This window comes from Sander vitreus, chromosome 2 (genome assembly GCF_031162955.1).
Source record: "Sander vitreus isolate 19-12246 chromosome 2, sanVit1, whole genome shotgun sequence".
Lineage (NCBI taxonomy): Eukaryota > Metazoa > Chordata > Actinopteri > Perciformes > Percidae > Sander > Sander vitreus.
The window spans coordinates 17,803,142-17,820,799 of NC_135856.1; the positions used below are offsets into that span (position 1 = coordinate 17,803,142).

The window sequence follows — 17,658 nt, forward strand, 5'->3', positions numbered from 1 at the left end:
TGAGTTTTAGTATCGGGAGAGAAAAAGTTGGATCAGTGCATCCCTAAAAAATGTTGTCGCACTTCCTGAATCATAACATTTTTGGAAGTCCTGGGGAATACCGTAGCCTTGATTGTGCAATAAGACTGTCAGTCAACATATCAGTATATTATATAATTGATTCATATGAATATAATTTGTTGGTACTTTGAATTTAGGCATATACAGTATGTACAACTTAATAAAGTATCCCACCTTTGCTTGATGTAATTTACTGACAGACAGGGAATCAGAGGTTCATAGGTCAGACGTTAAAACCCTGCCAGGCGGCGACGGAAATACTGTGCAGACTTACTTTTAGAAGAAGTGAAATACGCCATGCAATTGTAGGCCATCCAGAAGCTTTTTAATCCATCATGGAATTACAGTATCTTTATAAAATAAATAAATAAATATGAATCCAGAAATCGAGTTGCGTAATCTCCATTATCTCCGTGACTCTTCAACCCAGACTGGTTCTGTGTTTTAAGCTTGATAGCTAACAGCTTTAGCTTTTCTTTTGTATTTAATAGTCATATAGCAATGTATACATTCATATAACATCCCTGCAGCATACTGTACATATTCTGATAGCCTAGGTTGTCCTCAAAATCTAACTTGATTGTGCATAACAGGGTTAAGGAAACTAGGCGAACCAAAGATTGGAAAAAATGGCTAAGACCTCAGAGGGTTAAAACCTGAGGGGCCAGGTTCAAACTAATTTAAGCAACTCCTCTGCTTTAGTGTTGGCGAGCAAAACACTGAAATCTGTATTATATTATTATGTGGTAAGTTTAAAAAAAGCTTTGTGTTAAAATGTGGGCACAAGTGACAGATGGGCTTGTTTGCATATATGCAAATGTTCTCCTGTGTATTTGCACTACACTGTGCCAGTCAGTTGTAGGGTGCATACTGATTTCTGTTTACCTCAGGTAAGTCAGTTTATAATTTGTTTGGGAGTTTATTTGGACATATCTGTTAAGTTTGCGTCATTTTATTGTGCAATATCTCACATAAATATGAGATAAATGTGGACTGACTAGCTTTACTTTTATATTGTGGCCATCAGTTCTAATAATAGTCTGAGCTTTGACCTCAATGGAGTCCATCATTAACAGAATTTCCAGTGTTGTTGTTTTGAAAATATTTCTCCATGGAATCGGGTCAGGCAGGAAAGACACCCCTTTGTGATTTTACAGTGGCTGTCCCTTGCCCCTTTCCCCTTAGTCACCAAGCTTGTTTGAAGCAGTTTACTTGAAGAATTGACATGTAGTTCCACATTTTTCATGTGTGTGAAACCAGTAACAACACCAAGGCTGCCTGAAAATGCAGGTTTGCCTTTTTCCAAAACATTTACGATGCAGGTTTCAAATGTGAACACATTACCCAAACCAGCCATGGAAAATGACCCGAAAGAGCAGTTTACTAGTGTAAGAAATAGATGCTGACATCTGATAGCCAGCAGTTCCTCATGCTTGGAAAGCCAAAGCATAACAAAATGAGCTGAGGGATGACCATGGTTGTGATTTCCACCTGTAGCTTTTTATTTTTTTTTTTATTTTTTATACAGAGTAACACAGTAAACAGCTGTACTCTGGCATGTACCAAATTAAGATATTTTAGGTATATTTGCAGTCTTGATTTTGCCACTTTTCAGCATCTCTTCTAAAATGTTTTCATTTTTGTATTTCTTTTCCTCCCTCTCTTTTTCATACTTTTCTGTCTCTCTCCCCCTCCTTTTCATCTTTCTCCATATTTCTTTCTACTTCTTCTTTTTCCTCCCACTTTCCATACATCCCTTCCTCTTACCTAACTCCATCTTTCTCTCTTTCCCAGGGCTTATCTCAGTGTCATATGATGAATGGGACTACAACATCGAGGCCAGGGTACGTGATGCAGTGGCTGTCATTGCCACGGCGACCTCCACTATGATGCTGGACCGGGGGCCACATACCCTAATAAAATCAAGCTGCCTCGGAACACCTGACAAAAAGAGCTCCAACACCGGCCACTCCAAGGAGATACTGAAGTGAGTCAATGCTAGGGGGATGGGCGGTCAGGTGAAAGCAAATACACAAATACAAATTTGTCTCACAAATACAAATATTAGTAATGTAGACTGAAAATGTGTTTGCAAAATCATGCCCGGTTTGTCCAGTCATAGTTTACCAACTGTAACTAGCCACAGCAGGACTGTCAAACTTTGGATTTCTCTACATGTTGAAGCGTTGTACTCTAGTAAAGGTGATCCTCAGGTTTTAGGACAGTGGTGCCTTTTTAGCATTTACAAAACTAAAAACACAAGAGCAAAAGTGTAAGGAATGGATTAAACTGTGTATTTATCTGCTCTAACATGAGCTGCAAATGTTAGCATGCCCTGCTAACTAGCTTACTATCTATGATAGTAATGTAGAGTTATTTCCAAAGGAAAGGGAACCGAGTTATTTAGTGAGGTTACATGTTACGTTAGAGGAATACCTGTTCAGGGCTGGAACATCCACCCCGTGTGAGCCACGGAAGCCATATATATATATATAGAGAGAGAGTTTAGTGTAACAATAACAGCACTGTCCTGCTCTTTATTTGATTTTACACCTGAGCTATTGTTGTGTTTGCCAAACTCATTAGTGATTCATCATCCTCAAATCCTTTTCTCTTGTAAAAGTGAAGCTTGCTGTTTTGAAAATATGAACAATAAGCCATAAATCCACTGTGTTACTTCATCTCCAAGTATGTTTACATAATAAGCATCCAAACCACCCAAGAATATGTTAGAACAAATAACATCTCAATTACACTTTATTTCTTATACTGCACTACTGGCTCTAACCTCCAAGACGTGAACAATGCTGTGCCTTATTATAATATGGTGACAAGATTTGTGTCTGGGACAAGTAGTTAAAGCCTCTGTCTTTTAGTATGATATCAAGTAGCCATCATGTGATATTTAAGACCCTTTTACGGGGTTCTTGTTTTTAAAACAAAACATTAAAAAGTCAGCTGTCGACTGAGTTTCCAACCACAGGGTTTAAGTGTTAGCATTAGCTTACACTATCTAAATACATCTGATAAAATCTGCTCATGACAGTTGTCATTTCAGCCAGCAAATTCCAGAGAAGCTGCTTTTGTTCACTACAGTGTGAAATCAAGGACCCATTGTTTCAGAAATGACTGGGAATTTTGATGGTTAATCTGCCATAATTATTGTACACTGCTTATGTGGCGTGCAAGAACAGGTAGCTTGCCAGATGTAGCAACAGTAACTAAGTGAAGTGGGCTTTGTGAAGGAAGGGTCCAAGGCTTTGGCTGCCAATTGCTCTTCAAAATGAACAGGTTTGATTTTACATCACATTTTCAACACAGATCATTTGTCTTTGGGAGCTGTAATTTCAAATAAACAATCTTTGCTTCTGATTAAATATTGTTTTGAGTTTGAGCCCAGGTCCAGGAGAGACAATCATCCTTTGCTGAAAAAAACATGGCAAATTAAAAAGCAATGAGCCATGTTCACCTAGTTTTTATAAGCTTTGAAATGCATTTTGGTACAGAAAATGAGCAGGATGTCATGCACAGAGCAAAAACAGATGACATTTTTTACTATTTATTTATATGAGTCAAAGCCAAAGGAGCCGGCTGGTAAAATCACAGGGAAAAAAAAAAAAAAGTGGTTTGGTTTTCTGTTGCTGAAGCTGGTTGAGCAAATGTGCGACGACACACATGCAGTACAACATGGACTACAAATACAAACACAAATAAAGACACGTTCCCTATGGAGAGCAAGAATTGGTTTAATTAGCCAAGAAAAACTTAAAACACAAGATGATAGCTCTCAGACTTTTAACAAGATCTTTTCCTCTTCCTCTGAACCTCCTTGTTTTTGCTTTTTGGCACATTACAGAACACACAAAAGCATTGGTGTTCAATAATTAATCCTCATTTAACTTGTTAGGGCGTGCTTTTACAGTTCACATTGATCAGAGATTCCACAGATAATTGAATGCTCGGGAACAACCGGATTAATGAAAAAAGAGCTAAAGAACAAGACTGTGGTTAGCACTAGCACACATAAACACACACACACACACGTGTTATAGCATGACATTTAACTGCTCTTCAGGGCTTACTTAATAAAAGCTTAGAATTACTGATGTCATTCCTTATTAGATGCATTTTAGCCTTACAAAACTATGCACATGCCTGTCTGCTTTTCATCCTCCTTTTTTTCCTAATATTTAACATTTTGTCAGTTTGTTTCACTGTCAGTTTGAATTTGAGAAATGTGAAGAACTAGGGAAGCATTATGCAACCTCCCCTGGCACTGCTGCGTTAATCTCCAGGTTGAGGTTGATGTATTACTGTAAATTTTGGTATTGCCTTCACCCATGTTTCTGTTTTTAATATTAGAGGCACTTATGCTTGCCGTGTAGGATTCCGCCACCGACTGAGATAACAATAACCCCACAGCCATGAATATTTAAGTCCCCAAAGGGCGCTATCAGACACAGGGTTAGCTCTCAATCATCCTTAAGGCGCACACCTGGGACGCTACTATGCTGTGTGTGTGTGTGTGTGTGTGTTGAGTGTTTTTTTTTTTTTTTTCCATCAAGCCATTCCATTTCTCTCCATTTGACTGAGCAAAAGTAGAGACTTTGGATCTGTGGATTTCGATGGGGACCCCAGAGGCTAGAAACAACCACACACACACACACACACACACACACACACACACACACACACTACACACACACATAATTCCACCTATTCCATCCCCTCACCCCCAGAGACAAAAGCAAAATTAAGACCATATGTCTCTGCGTGGTCCTATATATCTACAGGCCACAGTGGGCTGCATGCATGCTGGATAGGCATGCCATCCTGTCAGCACTGATGGACGGAGATGGGAGGCCCCAGTGAGTCACGCTCTCAAATTTGTTTAGGGGCTGCTTGACCTTATGGGGCAGACACACACAAACACGCACATATAAATACATGCATACCCCACAAGTTCCAACACAAATAAGGAAGCACACACGCAGAGCTCTAGAGGCCATCCATTCTTTCCTGCCAGACAGAAAGGACAGGAATGCTTGGATAATGAGAAAATGTGCACCAAGTGGTTTTGTATGAGGCGCTAAAGGGCTTATTTGTGTATGTGTGTGTATGTTGCAGGGAAAGGGATGCTTTTTAATATTTTTTTGACTGCAAATGTTCCCCTCTGCTGATTGAAATGCCGCACTGGTAGATATGATGTAAGAGATGATTAATATTTTGTAGCGAGTTTGCTTTTATGTGATCTGACGAGACGTTTGTAGAGCTCAGTGGAGAACCTTTTCTGCAGGCCAATTGACCCGCGTGCTGCCTGTCATGCATGTAAGGCGAGCATGTTACTCTCATCCTATTTCACCTTTAAAGTAGAGCAGTATTATTGCTTTTCAATAAAAGTGGCTTTCTAATAAATTCTGGCTTTGTTTATTAGAAGGCAAGCAGGCCTAGAGCACAACTGATCGTCTCTTTTCATAGATCCTTTCCTTTTCTTTTGTTAACCTCATTTCCACTGAGGTCTCTTGTCTGAACTGCGTGGATACATGACTTTTTGTTCCTGAGTATTCTCTGCTTTTCACCCCTTTGTTCTTTATTTTTCTTTTCTCGCTCTGTGATGCTCCTACAGAAGTCCATTCTCACTGAAAATCAAATGAAGCTAAAACGCTGAATCAGAGAGCAATGCAATGGCTCTCTTCCATCCCCCCCCACCCATCTCCCCCCAACTCCACTACTTTTCTCTCTTCCTCTGTCAAAAACTGTTGTTCCTATTTTTTTTTTTGCATATGAATGAATTAATTCAATTTTGCTCCGTTTACTCTGCCAACAGTGTCTTATCCCTAATTCCTGTGAGGCACATTTAAATGCCATAGATATAACCAATCAATATTTCATACAGCCTTTTACTTACTGGAATGCACATCTGTTACTACATGTTCAGTGACATATGTGTTACATTGATTAGTTGTATGTATATAAATTAACTTTTTTTATAATAGCCTTAGTTTTATTGTGTTATGTTACACTCACAAAAAAGATAGGGACTTCCAATAACTTAATTTAATTTACGCATTTTAAGCCACTTTGAGTCAACATTTTCTCCTTTTAGGCTAAGTCAAACCCTAATTTGTATTTGTTCTTTCTTATGTAGTACCACAAGGCACATACAGTAGTTTCAAACAGTCAATCATTTGGCTCTTGTTGGAAATTAGACAAACGTGAAATGGTTTGCTCTCTTGAATCCAGGTTTTTTTAAGAGGTGGTTTCAGGTGTGTAGCCGAGATAAACAATCCAACATTATAGAAATTGATGACCACACACTGACAAAAATAATTAAAAGTGGCTCTTCAGATTCAAAATGAATGTTTGTTTATGTATGCACCAACCACCAAGGCAAATTCCTTGTTAGTGTAACTTTGGCAATAAACCTGATTCTGACTTAAACAGGCTATCAACAATGGCCAATCAGTAGAAATGTAGTTTGAGTTTCCCTGTCAAGTTGAAGTATTTATTTTATTTTATTTTACCTTTTATTGATGACCTGGCCAAGAGGCAGCGACGGGAGGTAAGTCAATACAATACATTAAAACATAGATGCAGCTAGTGCAGTAAAACAGACAAAATTAAAACAATATATACAGTATTTACAGCAATATAAATGTATGTACTGTGTTCTAAAGAAGAGAATTGAAAAGCAGGTGTAGTGATCAGAAACTATCGCTTGTAATGAGTTATTAAAGGAGGGTAAAGGAATGAAGGTGTGGAGTTTTACCATCTTTTGTGTAGTAGTATGCCTTTGCAAGTTGCCACAAATAAAATGAGATCATCAGATACATTATTTGAACGATGTGTTTGTCTCACCATGTCCTAAATTACCTTCGCTCTATAAATATATTTTAGTAAAGTACTGTTAAGGATATATTCATGTCATTTTACCTTAAAAACTAAAATCGGGAAAATTCTTTCTGAGATTAGAGACGACCACTAGTAAAATCAGTATTTGTGGTTTGCAGACTGTGAAAGGTCAATGTCCTCACCTGTTAAACCCTTGCTCACATTTTAAATGAGAGAGGGCTCCCTCTGATACAGTGCTCCCTCTCTCCAGACTCCACATGTAGCTGTCTGATGTGTCCCACTCAGCAGGGGTCCTCATGAACCAAGATCACATGAAGCTCCTGTGGACTCACTTATTAAAGGCTGCAGCTCAAAGAGACTCAGAGCCTTACATCTTTCCTATGTGTAGTCCACATCACTCTGTATTTCTGCTGTCAGAGTGGTGCCACCAGCAATAAATGACTCAATAAATAAACAATGATTTTTTTCCCCCCAGTTTTTTTTTAGTTTATCAAAATTCAGTTTCAGCCCCAATAAAAATATTTTTAAAGTTATTGTTGCATTGGAAGGGGAATTCAAGTAAATGCCACAAATTCATTTTGCAGAGAGTTTGGTTTGCGCCTACTTCAAGTTAACCTGACAAGCCAGATGGTTGTTTTTCATGGGATTTTGCGTTATTTCATGATATTGCGAGAATCCAGCTGCTATGTAAGGTAAACTTTGAAGCACTTGGGAATGACAGTTGACTGCAGATTTGATCAAACTGGCTGGCAGACAAGCAGATACTTACCAAACAATAATAATTATGACACATGCTGGAGACACAATCATGTTGATCATGTAAGTTATTAAGACAAGTTATTTCAAGTTAAAAGTTAAAGTGCTCCCCCCGCGACCCGATAAGCGGACGAAGATGGATGGATGGATTTCAAGTTAATAAACTATTTACAACTATAGGTTTCTTGTGCAAATTATTCTTCATATTCTTCTTGTAAGACTCTTTTGTGATGGGCTCATTTGCAGTTTGATTATATCTGCAGTCACACGTGATAACCGTCATTAATAAAAAACTTTTTTAGGGGACAAAACTAGATTTTTGAAAAATGTGAACTTAATATTATAAAATACAAATGAATTTACCAATATTAAGATCTAAGTCATGCCCAGTTACAGTGATGCACAAACAAACCATTTTTTATTTTTTTATCGTAGGGCGATTTTAATGACTTGACAACATTCATTTGTTTTAGCTGAAGTTAACAATTGCTGTGGTAGTTTGTTAGTAAAGTTATTTTTGTGTTGGCAATGTCCTTGCTCTCTTCTTTTGTGTAAAATAACTGTCTGCTAAACACGTATGTGTACCTGCTGTAAATTGAAGATATGGGTTTTCATTGCATGTAATCACACATAGGGCCCCATTGAAAAACGTTCTAATATGTTCTGCAGTAAACCCTGAGTGGTACAGCCTTTACACCATACTCTTACCATAGTTTAACATATATATATATATATATATATATATATATATATATATATATATATATATATATAGTTGTACATTGTGCAGTCTCCTCACACAGTCACTGCCTATATCCAACAGGAATGTGCAGTATATTTCATCAGTAGCTGGTAACTCTTCAGAGGCGGGTCTTCTGCATTCATCCCAGATTACAATATGAGTCATCCACCCAAACCTGATACAGTATGTACATGTGTGTGTGTGTGTGTATGTGCACCACAGACTTCCTTACACACATGCGCACAGCAGGGATATGTATTTTTGCATCTCTGCATTGCAGCGACAGAGAAATTGTCACAAATTTCAGATAATACAGTGTACAGCTTCACTCAGAGATAAAGGGAAGTTGTATCAAATGGCTCTGAAATAAGTTTTAAGTCATTTTAGAGGAAAAAAAGGGGGATTGTGTCCATGCCATTGATGATTCAGTGTCTCTGTAACTAAAAGATAAATTCTTCTAACAGCCAGTGATTAGTTGGGGAACAGTTGGCGAGCGAGGCGCACACAAGCGCTGCATATGGCTGTGATGTAACCGCATGAGGCTCAGCTAGTAGCTCATCCTAGTAGTTTAAAAAAAAGAATCTTCTTCCAGCAGACAGAAGGGAATTCTGACATGGGAAGGGATCAAACGGCACATTAAAGCTTCATCAATAGTACAGGGATACAAAATGATAAACATAGCAGCCTCCTCTGCTGTAAATTCACAGCATGCATCACTCTTTGTGAAGGCACAGGTTAATGTACGGGCAAATGAATCCTATTGATGTGTGATTCGATGCGCTGCTCAGAGGTGAGATGGAGAGATTGATCTGATAGTGAAAGACAGCATGAGGGGAAGTGGGTAAACACACACTTAGACTGAAAAATACTTCTTTCAACCAGCCTCTCTCGGGTGAGATTACTGTTCCCATGGCAACACATTTGCTGATTGCATGAAAATTGCTGTGGTTGTGGGTGCCATGGCAACACATTACATTACATTATACTGGCGTTAAGAGCCTCCCTGCATGCATCCCTATTTGCGGTTTTGACCACACTTACAATGTCTCCCTGTCATGATGACACACACAGAGGCCTCTACTAGTCTCATGGGTCGCCATGGTGTCTGGGCGGCAACACGTTGGAACTCCTGAGCCTCCCCCACAACATTTTGATCTTTTTGGTTGCCTATTCAAACTGATTATGTTTAGGAGGCTAATCCCATGTTATACGCACATTACAGCAATGCTAGCCAGCCAGTATGCAGCAATAGGCATTTCATGGAGGCTTGAGTCATATTATTGACTTTCTCAAAGCATGTACCCTACGTACTTAGGTGCGTGTGTGTGTGTGTGTGAGAGAGAGGTGGGATATAAATATAGTCGAAGACGTTACAGATAGAGGTACTGAATGTTCTAGTAGGAGGTACTTTTTTATTCACTCGTGAATAGATTTATTGTCTTTTTTCACACTGTTGACTTCTTGGGAGATGATGGTGGGTAAAATGTGCACTGCACCTCCTTTAAAAAGTCTGCATGCTCACACACACACACACACACACAAACACACACACACAGCCCCTTACTCCTTGCATTCAGACAAGATATTTATTTCTCCGGTGGATTGTTTTAGAGACAGAGCGTCTCCATGGTGATGGCAGCCCACAGATCAGGACGAGGAAGAGTGAGGGAAGGAGACGGCAGAGAAAGAGAGAGATGATTCCAGCTTATCTCCCAGTGCTGTACACTTGTTGACACACATATATGCTGATGTGTATTCATATAGGCAGTTAATACACTCTCTACTCCTTTCTCTCCCTTCCACCTTTCACTCATGGTTTCTTGTTGCTATGTTCGCCCTCCCAGCTCTCACTGACTCTCACAGCCTCCCTGTACTCCGTCTTTATCTTTCTCTGTCTATCAGGTGCAATATGTTTAACCAAGCTTCAAACTGGGTCATCTTTGCCATATTTTACGCTAACTAAGCAACCTTTAACCTTTACAATATTTAATCAATTTAGGTGGAAAACAGCAGCATTAGAAGCAGTGTGTGTGAATAATCAGAGATCAACGAAGCAAATGTGAACAAAAGCATACTGTAAAACCAGTGGGTCTGAACCACATTTCACGAAAGAACATTTTGTGAGTATTTCACTGCTGAATATTTGACAGCTCAAATGAGTCATTACAATTGCCAGCCGTGTGCGCTTTGTGATTGAAATGTTTTGGCTCAATATTTCAATGTTCTAGAGTTTGAGAATATTTATAAAATAGGGTCCTTGATTTTACGTGTGAGCTTTGTCCCACCACCCCTGTTTAAACTCTGAGCATGTTAGCCTTATGACAAGAGAAGTTACCAGCATTATACTTGTTGTGGCTCTCATGAACCACAGCAGCAGAAAAGCTCTGCACTGAACTCTACCTGCTCTGCTCCAAACAGCAGACAGACACAGTTAGCGACTAGCTGGTGAACATACTGTAGTGAAGCATTTAGCAGCTAAAGATATTTCCCTCAGGAGTTGATTAATAGTCAGTGCTCAGTTTCAAACGACAATGTTAAAAACAACAGACAAAGCCAAAAATCTTGGTGTAGTCATGGACTTAGACCTGAATTTCAACAGCCACATTAAGACTTACAAAGTCAGCCTATTATCACATTAAAGCAACACTAGAGAACTTTTCACGCTTCGGTCCCCCTACAGGTTGGAAGCAGAATTGTCCATTACATTACATTATGCAAGTTTGCCAGATTGGGTAGCAGATCTGTAGTTTGAATGAACTGGACAATGTAATGTAATGGACAATTCTGCTTCCAACCTGTAGGGGGACCGAAGCAGGAAAAGTTATCTAGTGTTGCTTTAAGAATATATCAAGGGTTAAAGGACTTATGTCTCAGCAGGATTTGGAAAAACTTGTCCATGCTTTTCTGTTCAGTAGACTTGACTACTGTAATGGTGTCTTTACAGGTCTCCCTAAAAAATCAATCAGACAGCTGCAGCTGATTCAGAACGCTGCTGCTCGAGTCCTCACTAAGACCAAGAAAATGGATCACATCACTCCAGTTCTGAAGTCTTTACACTGGCTTCCAGTTCCTCAAAGAATTGATTTCAAAATATTTTTGCTGGTAAATCACTAAACGGTTTAGGGCCGAAATACATTTCTGGGGTCTCATTTATAAAACTGTGTGTAGGATCCTTACTATAAGTGTACGTACACCCAAAAACCCAAAATGGCGTACGGCAAAAAAAAGTCAGATTTATAAAACCATGTGTAAGCACATCTGTAAGCAATGTTCCCTTTATAAATCAGAGATTACCTACAAGTGTGCGTACGTGGATCAGCCTCTTATCCCGCCCTGTACACGCCCATTTTTAACCATAATAGTCAATGCAAAGCACCTCATGAATGCTGATCAGTATATGAATGACACTGGCAGTTGTTACACCGAATCATCAGACGTTCAGGAGTTGCTGCAAATTGAATTATAATTTCGGCCTATTCTTGCACAGTGTAGGGAAACCTGATCTAATTATACGTCCAAAACGGCAGGCATTACGGCACTCAGGGACAGCTTTGATATACCAGACGTATATAATTAAGATTTAACAGAACTATATATTATATCCAAACAAGCCTTAGTGATAAATTGAAGATTATATATAATATTTATTAAAAAAAAAAACACTTAGCATCTAAGTCTTGGCATCTTGTCTGACATTTCCCTCCGGAAACAGCCGGTTTCCCCCAGAGTGGCGAGGACCTGTAGCCTATTTGGACCGGGATAGCACAGTTCCGGTGCGTTGCCCTCTCTACTAGACCCAATTCAGTACATAGATCCAAGAGCTCAGCTTTAGGGAATCTAAATCGGCACTATTAGCCAGTCATCGTCATGGTCCTTGAAGTCTCTTTTTATCCTGATTCTTCCATTAGTGTAGTCCTCCTGCAGGGCCAGCAGTGCCATCATGCAGCATTACGCATGGGTTCACCGCAGTATTTATATGTTTACAACAATTTTTGATTGTTAACACCTTGCCAACAAGAGATACAATTTGAAGACGAAAGAAAGTCTAATAGGCAAACACACTTTTCTTCATGCAGGTTTTGTCACAAACAGTATTAAAGTTCGGACTGATAACGAGGACATTAAGTGTAACGATTGCGCGAGAGCTTAACGGCTGTATTTTCAGACTTTGACATTTGATGATATATGCACAGTATTAAAGACATATATCTAGTTATTTACACTGTGTTCTGCCGTTATCTAATACTATGGTATTTGATGCTATCCTGTATTTCCTGCAGTCGGGCCATCTCCTCCTCTTGCGCTCCATAGCAGACAATGTGACGGCGAGACAGCGGCAATTAAACGTTAATAACGAATTTTTATTTAACATTTGAGTTGGAGGTGTTTATGGAACAATTATCACTCAGTACAAGCACAAATAACAGTGCTGGATTTAATATTCATGGTAACGTGGATGATATGGAGTGAAAAAATGTGCGTGCCGTGAGGCATCACTACTTGAAAATATTACGAGTAATCGTTATTCCCATTTACTTTCTGCAGTCTGACTTCAGTTCACCACCTCACCATCTGCGTCGCCAATTTCTATTTTGTCTCCAAAATGTGCGTACGCATGGGTCAGAGTTTGCGTGGAAGACCGCACATTTTCCCGTCAAGTTAGTTTTTTATAAATCACAACCTTTGCGTGGGAAGTGGTGTACGCACATTTTCAGCCCCGTTTTGTGCGTACGCCACGTTTATAAATGAGACCCCTGATCTGCTACTACACTATGAACCCCCCAGACCTCTCAGGTCGTCTGGGACAGGTCTGATTGCTGTCCCCAGAGTCAGAACTAAACAGGGGGAAGCAGCATTCAGTTTTTATGCTCCACATATCTGGAACAAGCTCCCAGAAAACTGCAGGTCCGCCGCAACTCTCAGTTCTTTCAAATCAAGCCTGAAGACCTTTCTTTTTTATGTTGCCTTTCTTTAAATAATTGTTTTATACTATATATTATAATTCCGTATACTGCACTGTAACTTTTATTCTCCTATTTTATCTGTTTTTTATTTATTTTTTTATCGTTTTTATATGCTCTTTAATGTTTTATGTAAAGCACTTTGAATTGCCCTATTGCTGAAATGTGCTATGCAAGTAAAGCTGCCTTGCCTTGCCTTGGTGGAGAGCAAAACAGAGCTAACAGGAGAGTAAATATTGGACTTCGATTCACCAGGTGACCAGAAAGATGACTATATGAATGTTAATGTGTGTCTGCTGGATGTGTAATCAGCTGTTTGCTAACACATAGCCACTTCAACTTTAGTTATAAAATGTCAATGTTATGTTTACAGATTGTTGTACTGTGTGCTGCTCCCAAGACCAAAGAAAAATCAACTAATGCAGTTGTAAAGAAATCTACAGTATTTTCAGTTCATCTTGATGTCACCTTTGTAAAACATGTATCAGGTTCACCACAATCATGAGTTTGTTGAGGGGGTTTTACTTCCTCTATGTATTTAAAAGGTTGTGGGTAAGAATAATGTTTAAAGTCTAAATTCTGCCCATTTTGCTTTCAGACCAAAAGACAGATCATGATCTATCATATTTCTGACACGGACTTGAATTGTCATTCTCAGGTATCTCATGAATGTGACATTTGAAGGCCGAAACCTGTCATTTAGCGAAAAGGGTCACCAGATGTTTCCCAAACTGGTCATCATTCTTCTAGACAAGGACAGACAATGGGACAGGGTGAATATCTTTCTCTCCTCTTCCTTGCTTCTCCTCTGTCCACTTCTTCCCCTCTCTTCTGTTCTTTTATTGTTATCTTTTCTCTTCTTTTCCTCTCTTCTTTTTTTTCCTTTTCTGCTGTCAACCTCTTTCTGTGTCCTGTGCTGTCCTTCTCTTTTCCTCTAATCTATCTTCTGCCTTTTTTCCTTGCTTTGTATTTTTCACCCTCTGTGATGTGTCTGTCACTTCTTCATTTGGAGTGTCTCCCTGCCACTTGAAGTACCTGTTACAGTTAGCCTGTATATCACACAGCCCTCCTTCCACTCACTCATGCAGGTTGGCAAGTGGGAGAGAGGCTCTCTAACGATGAGGTACCATGTGTGGCCTCGCTTTGAGCTGTACTCTGCAGCAGAGGAGCGGGAGGACCACCTGTCCATCGTGACTCTGGAGGAGGCGCCGTTTGTCATTGTAGAGGACGTGGACCCGCTCAGTGGGACCTGCATGAGGAACACTGTGCCGTGCCGCAAACAGCTCAAACTGAGGTGAGAATTTAGACATAGGAAAAATGTTGGGGTTTTTGCTACTTTTTTCCTAAAGACATACATCTTTGTCTCATGGGGGTAGAAAATCTGATTTGTTTTTACTGTGTGAATCCAGGATGAATATTTTGGAGTCAAGTGCTAAAAATAAAACCCTGTTTTCTTAATGAAACTTAGTGTGAGTCATATTGATTTATACATCAATATGACTGCAAAATGATTTATTTAAAACTTCTGGTATACTGTGTAACAAGTCAAACAAATCACTAGTGTAAAAAAAACATAAAACACCAACAACTGCATCGGTAGTTTAGCAGAATATTATGCAAACTGTGAATGTATACAAAGGTAATAAAGAAATGAATCAATGTTATAATAAAACATGCATGTATGTAAAATGTATAACATTAATACATCTGACTGCAGGTGGTTTCACTAAGCAGTTCCTGGTGTCTTGTTTTTTTAATGTGTGCTAATCAATGAAACAACCTGATGGAGTTTTTGGCTGGAATGAAAAGCTGCGTGCACATGTCATCTGGTTGTTTTTACTTTCATCTCATCCTTGCTGCTGTCCTCTCTCTTTTGAAGCTGCTATTTATGTATATGAACCCAAATAAACTTTTACTCCTGTTGCCCTATCTTTACTTTCTCTCCCTGCTCTTCCTCTCTGTGCCACCTACCAGCAATCAGACAGGTGATTCAGGGATTTACATCAAGCGCTGCTGCAAAGGTTTTTGTATTGACATCCTAAAGAAGATCGCCAAGGCGGTCAAGTTCACGTACGACCTTTACCTGGTCACCAACGGCAAACATGGCAAGAAGGTTAATGGGACATGGAACGGCATGGTTGGGGAGGTGAGGGCATTTTACACAATCACTCAGTTTATTCCACATTCTTGATACGTTTCTGGCTTTGATTCTGTTTCACTGATCTGTTATTGAACGTTTTTTTTTAGTTACATATACGGTTGTGCAGAAGAAGAAAGGTGGATATTGTTGGCATAAGGAAAATCAGAAGGAAGCAGCAGCTTTGCATCGACTGTAAAGCTTTAAAATACCCACAATACACAGACCTGCTGGCACATCAGCTGATTGTGGATTTTACAGCTGGCATAACACTGCAGCACAATGCTGGAGACCTCACCATGCAACCGTTATTGAACCTACAAAGTTACTAAACAGCAGTGTACATAATATCTAATTATATTCAGTGTGTTTATCTGACTTCTATCAGAACCAAGTATAGTTCACCAGTACATTTGCTATGACTGCAGGTCTGTTTATTAATTGGCATCCATTTAGCTCATCATTGTGGGTGGTGTTTCACTGATGGCATACAGTATCCCTACTGCTATTTCACTATTTTCTTTAAAGCGTAGTGCATTCAGCATTCCTCCCTGAAGACATGCAACACTAATATAATGACACAGTGAAAAAATCTGCTTCAAGTGGCGAATTTAACATCCTCTATTTTGTAGAGTGAGAAAAGTTTAAATTTAGTTCTCCATATAGCTGAGAATTTGGTTACCAAGCTACTCTTTCTCATTTCATTTGTTTAAAGGAGCCTGATGGAGGTCATTTTAAAATGTGTAACACTGGAAAGTGAAATGAATCACTTAGTGATTAGGCTACACAAATGTGGCATTTAAAACTAAAATGCAGTGCTTTGTTTTTTGGTCACACCAAAATTGAGTCTACTGTTAGATGAAAAATAGCTATGGATCAATATGTCTTAAATTAAATCCATTTCCATTTAGTCATTATGCTTTATGCTTATTTATTCTATGTATGTATGTGTTTTTTATTTTGTTATTTCACTTTCTTTTTCTTTGCTCATCACTTTTGCTGCTCTTCAGCAGTTTGTAATTCACTTTTCTTAATAATATGAATACAATGCAAAGACTAAATTGCTTTAAAAAAAAATGTACCTACAGGATTTTATTTTTATAATAGGGCTAATTATATTGTCTGAATGTCTCTTTCTCACTGTCTCTATCAGTTATCAAGCTTTACTTGTTCCACACAACCTTGCCTGAGGGGGAGCTGTGATCAGCTCCACAAAACCTCCTGAAGCTCCTAATCAGAAATGGAGAAAGAAAAGGAAAGAGAAAGCAATTGGAAGAGAGAAGGCAAGAGGAAGAAAGCGGCCTTAGGGAAAGAACCACTTCTCTCCTGCACACATTACACATTAGACATTCAGCACAAATCAATGTGATGTCCAACTTAATTGATTATGACATAGAACTAGTGACTTTAATATTATCTTAAGAACAAAGTTGAGTTAAGATTTTCAGGATAATATAAAATTACAGTATCTTAAAGAAGTACTTTACCACTGTAAAGAGGGTCTTTTCATTACACTGGGCTGTCTATGCAGTAAAATGGCACAACGTTCTTTTTAATTGGTGCTACACGGCCAGAGAAAACAGAGAAAAGGGGCTGTGGTATTCCCTTTCACTCAAAAGGTAGAAAACCTACAACTACCAGACTGCACTGCACTTCACCAGACCAGTGCATTCTGGTTGTAGGGGTTTCTCTCTTGATCCACTTCTATACTCTTTGTGTCTGTATGCGTAACAACTATCTGTAGCTCGAGCAACAGCCAGCGAGCCCCCTCCGGATAACATGAAAGGCGTGATCCAGCGGTTTTGAGCTGGGAGATGAGCACAGAGATCTGGGCGCTGACATGATGGAGGGAAGTTTACCATAGCTGATTTACACATACTACACACATTGTTACGATACAAAGCTGATTGGAAATCGGCAAAGTATCCCACCTACTGTAGATCTTTTTATACAATTCCTGAAATATACATTAGCATTAGGGCAAGGCTATGCAAATGTGCAGTGCATGCATGAATTGATGCTTTAGTCAATGCCCTGAAATGCCTAAGCAAGTAGCTAATTATTTCATTTGAATGGGGAGGGACAGGACGAGAGAGAGAGAGAGAGTATGAAAAAGTGTGACAAACAGAGGAAAAAAAGAGTGTGTAGGA

General features: G+C 39.1%; 1 protein-coding gene across 1 annotated transcript in view; it reads left to right on the forward strand.

The window, feature by feature from the left end:
• The window catches only part of grin2bb (glutamate receptor, ionotropic, N-methyl D-aspartate 2B, genome duplicate b), a 117,500-nt gene that overhangs the window by 77,793 nt on the left and 22,049 nt on the right, over positions 1-17,658 (forward strand). Inside the window, exons 6-9 of the mRNA XM_078281514.1 lie at positions 1,855-2,047; positions 14,030-14,144; positions 14,460-14,665; positions 15,346-15,517. Of these exons, the coding sequence (XP_078137640.1) occupies positions 1,855-2,047; positions 14,030-14,144; positions 14,460-14,665; positions 15,346-15,517 (686 nt within the window). The remainder of the gene's footprint in view (positions 1-1,854; positions 2,048-14,029; positions 14,145-14,459; positions 14,666-15,345; positions 15,518-17,658) is intronic.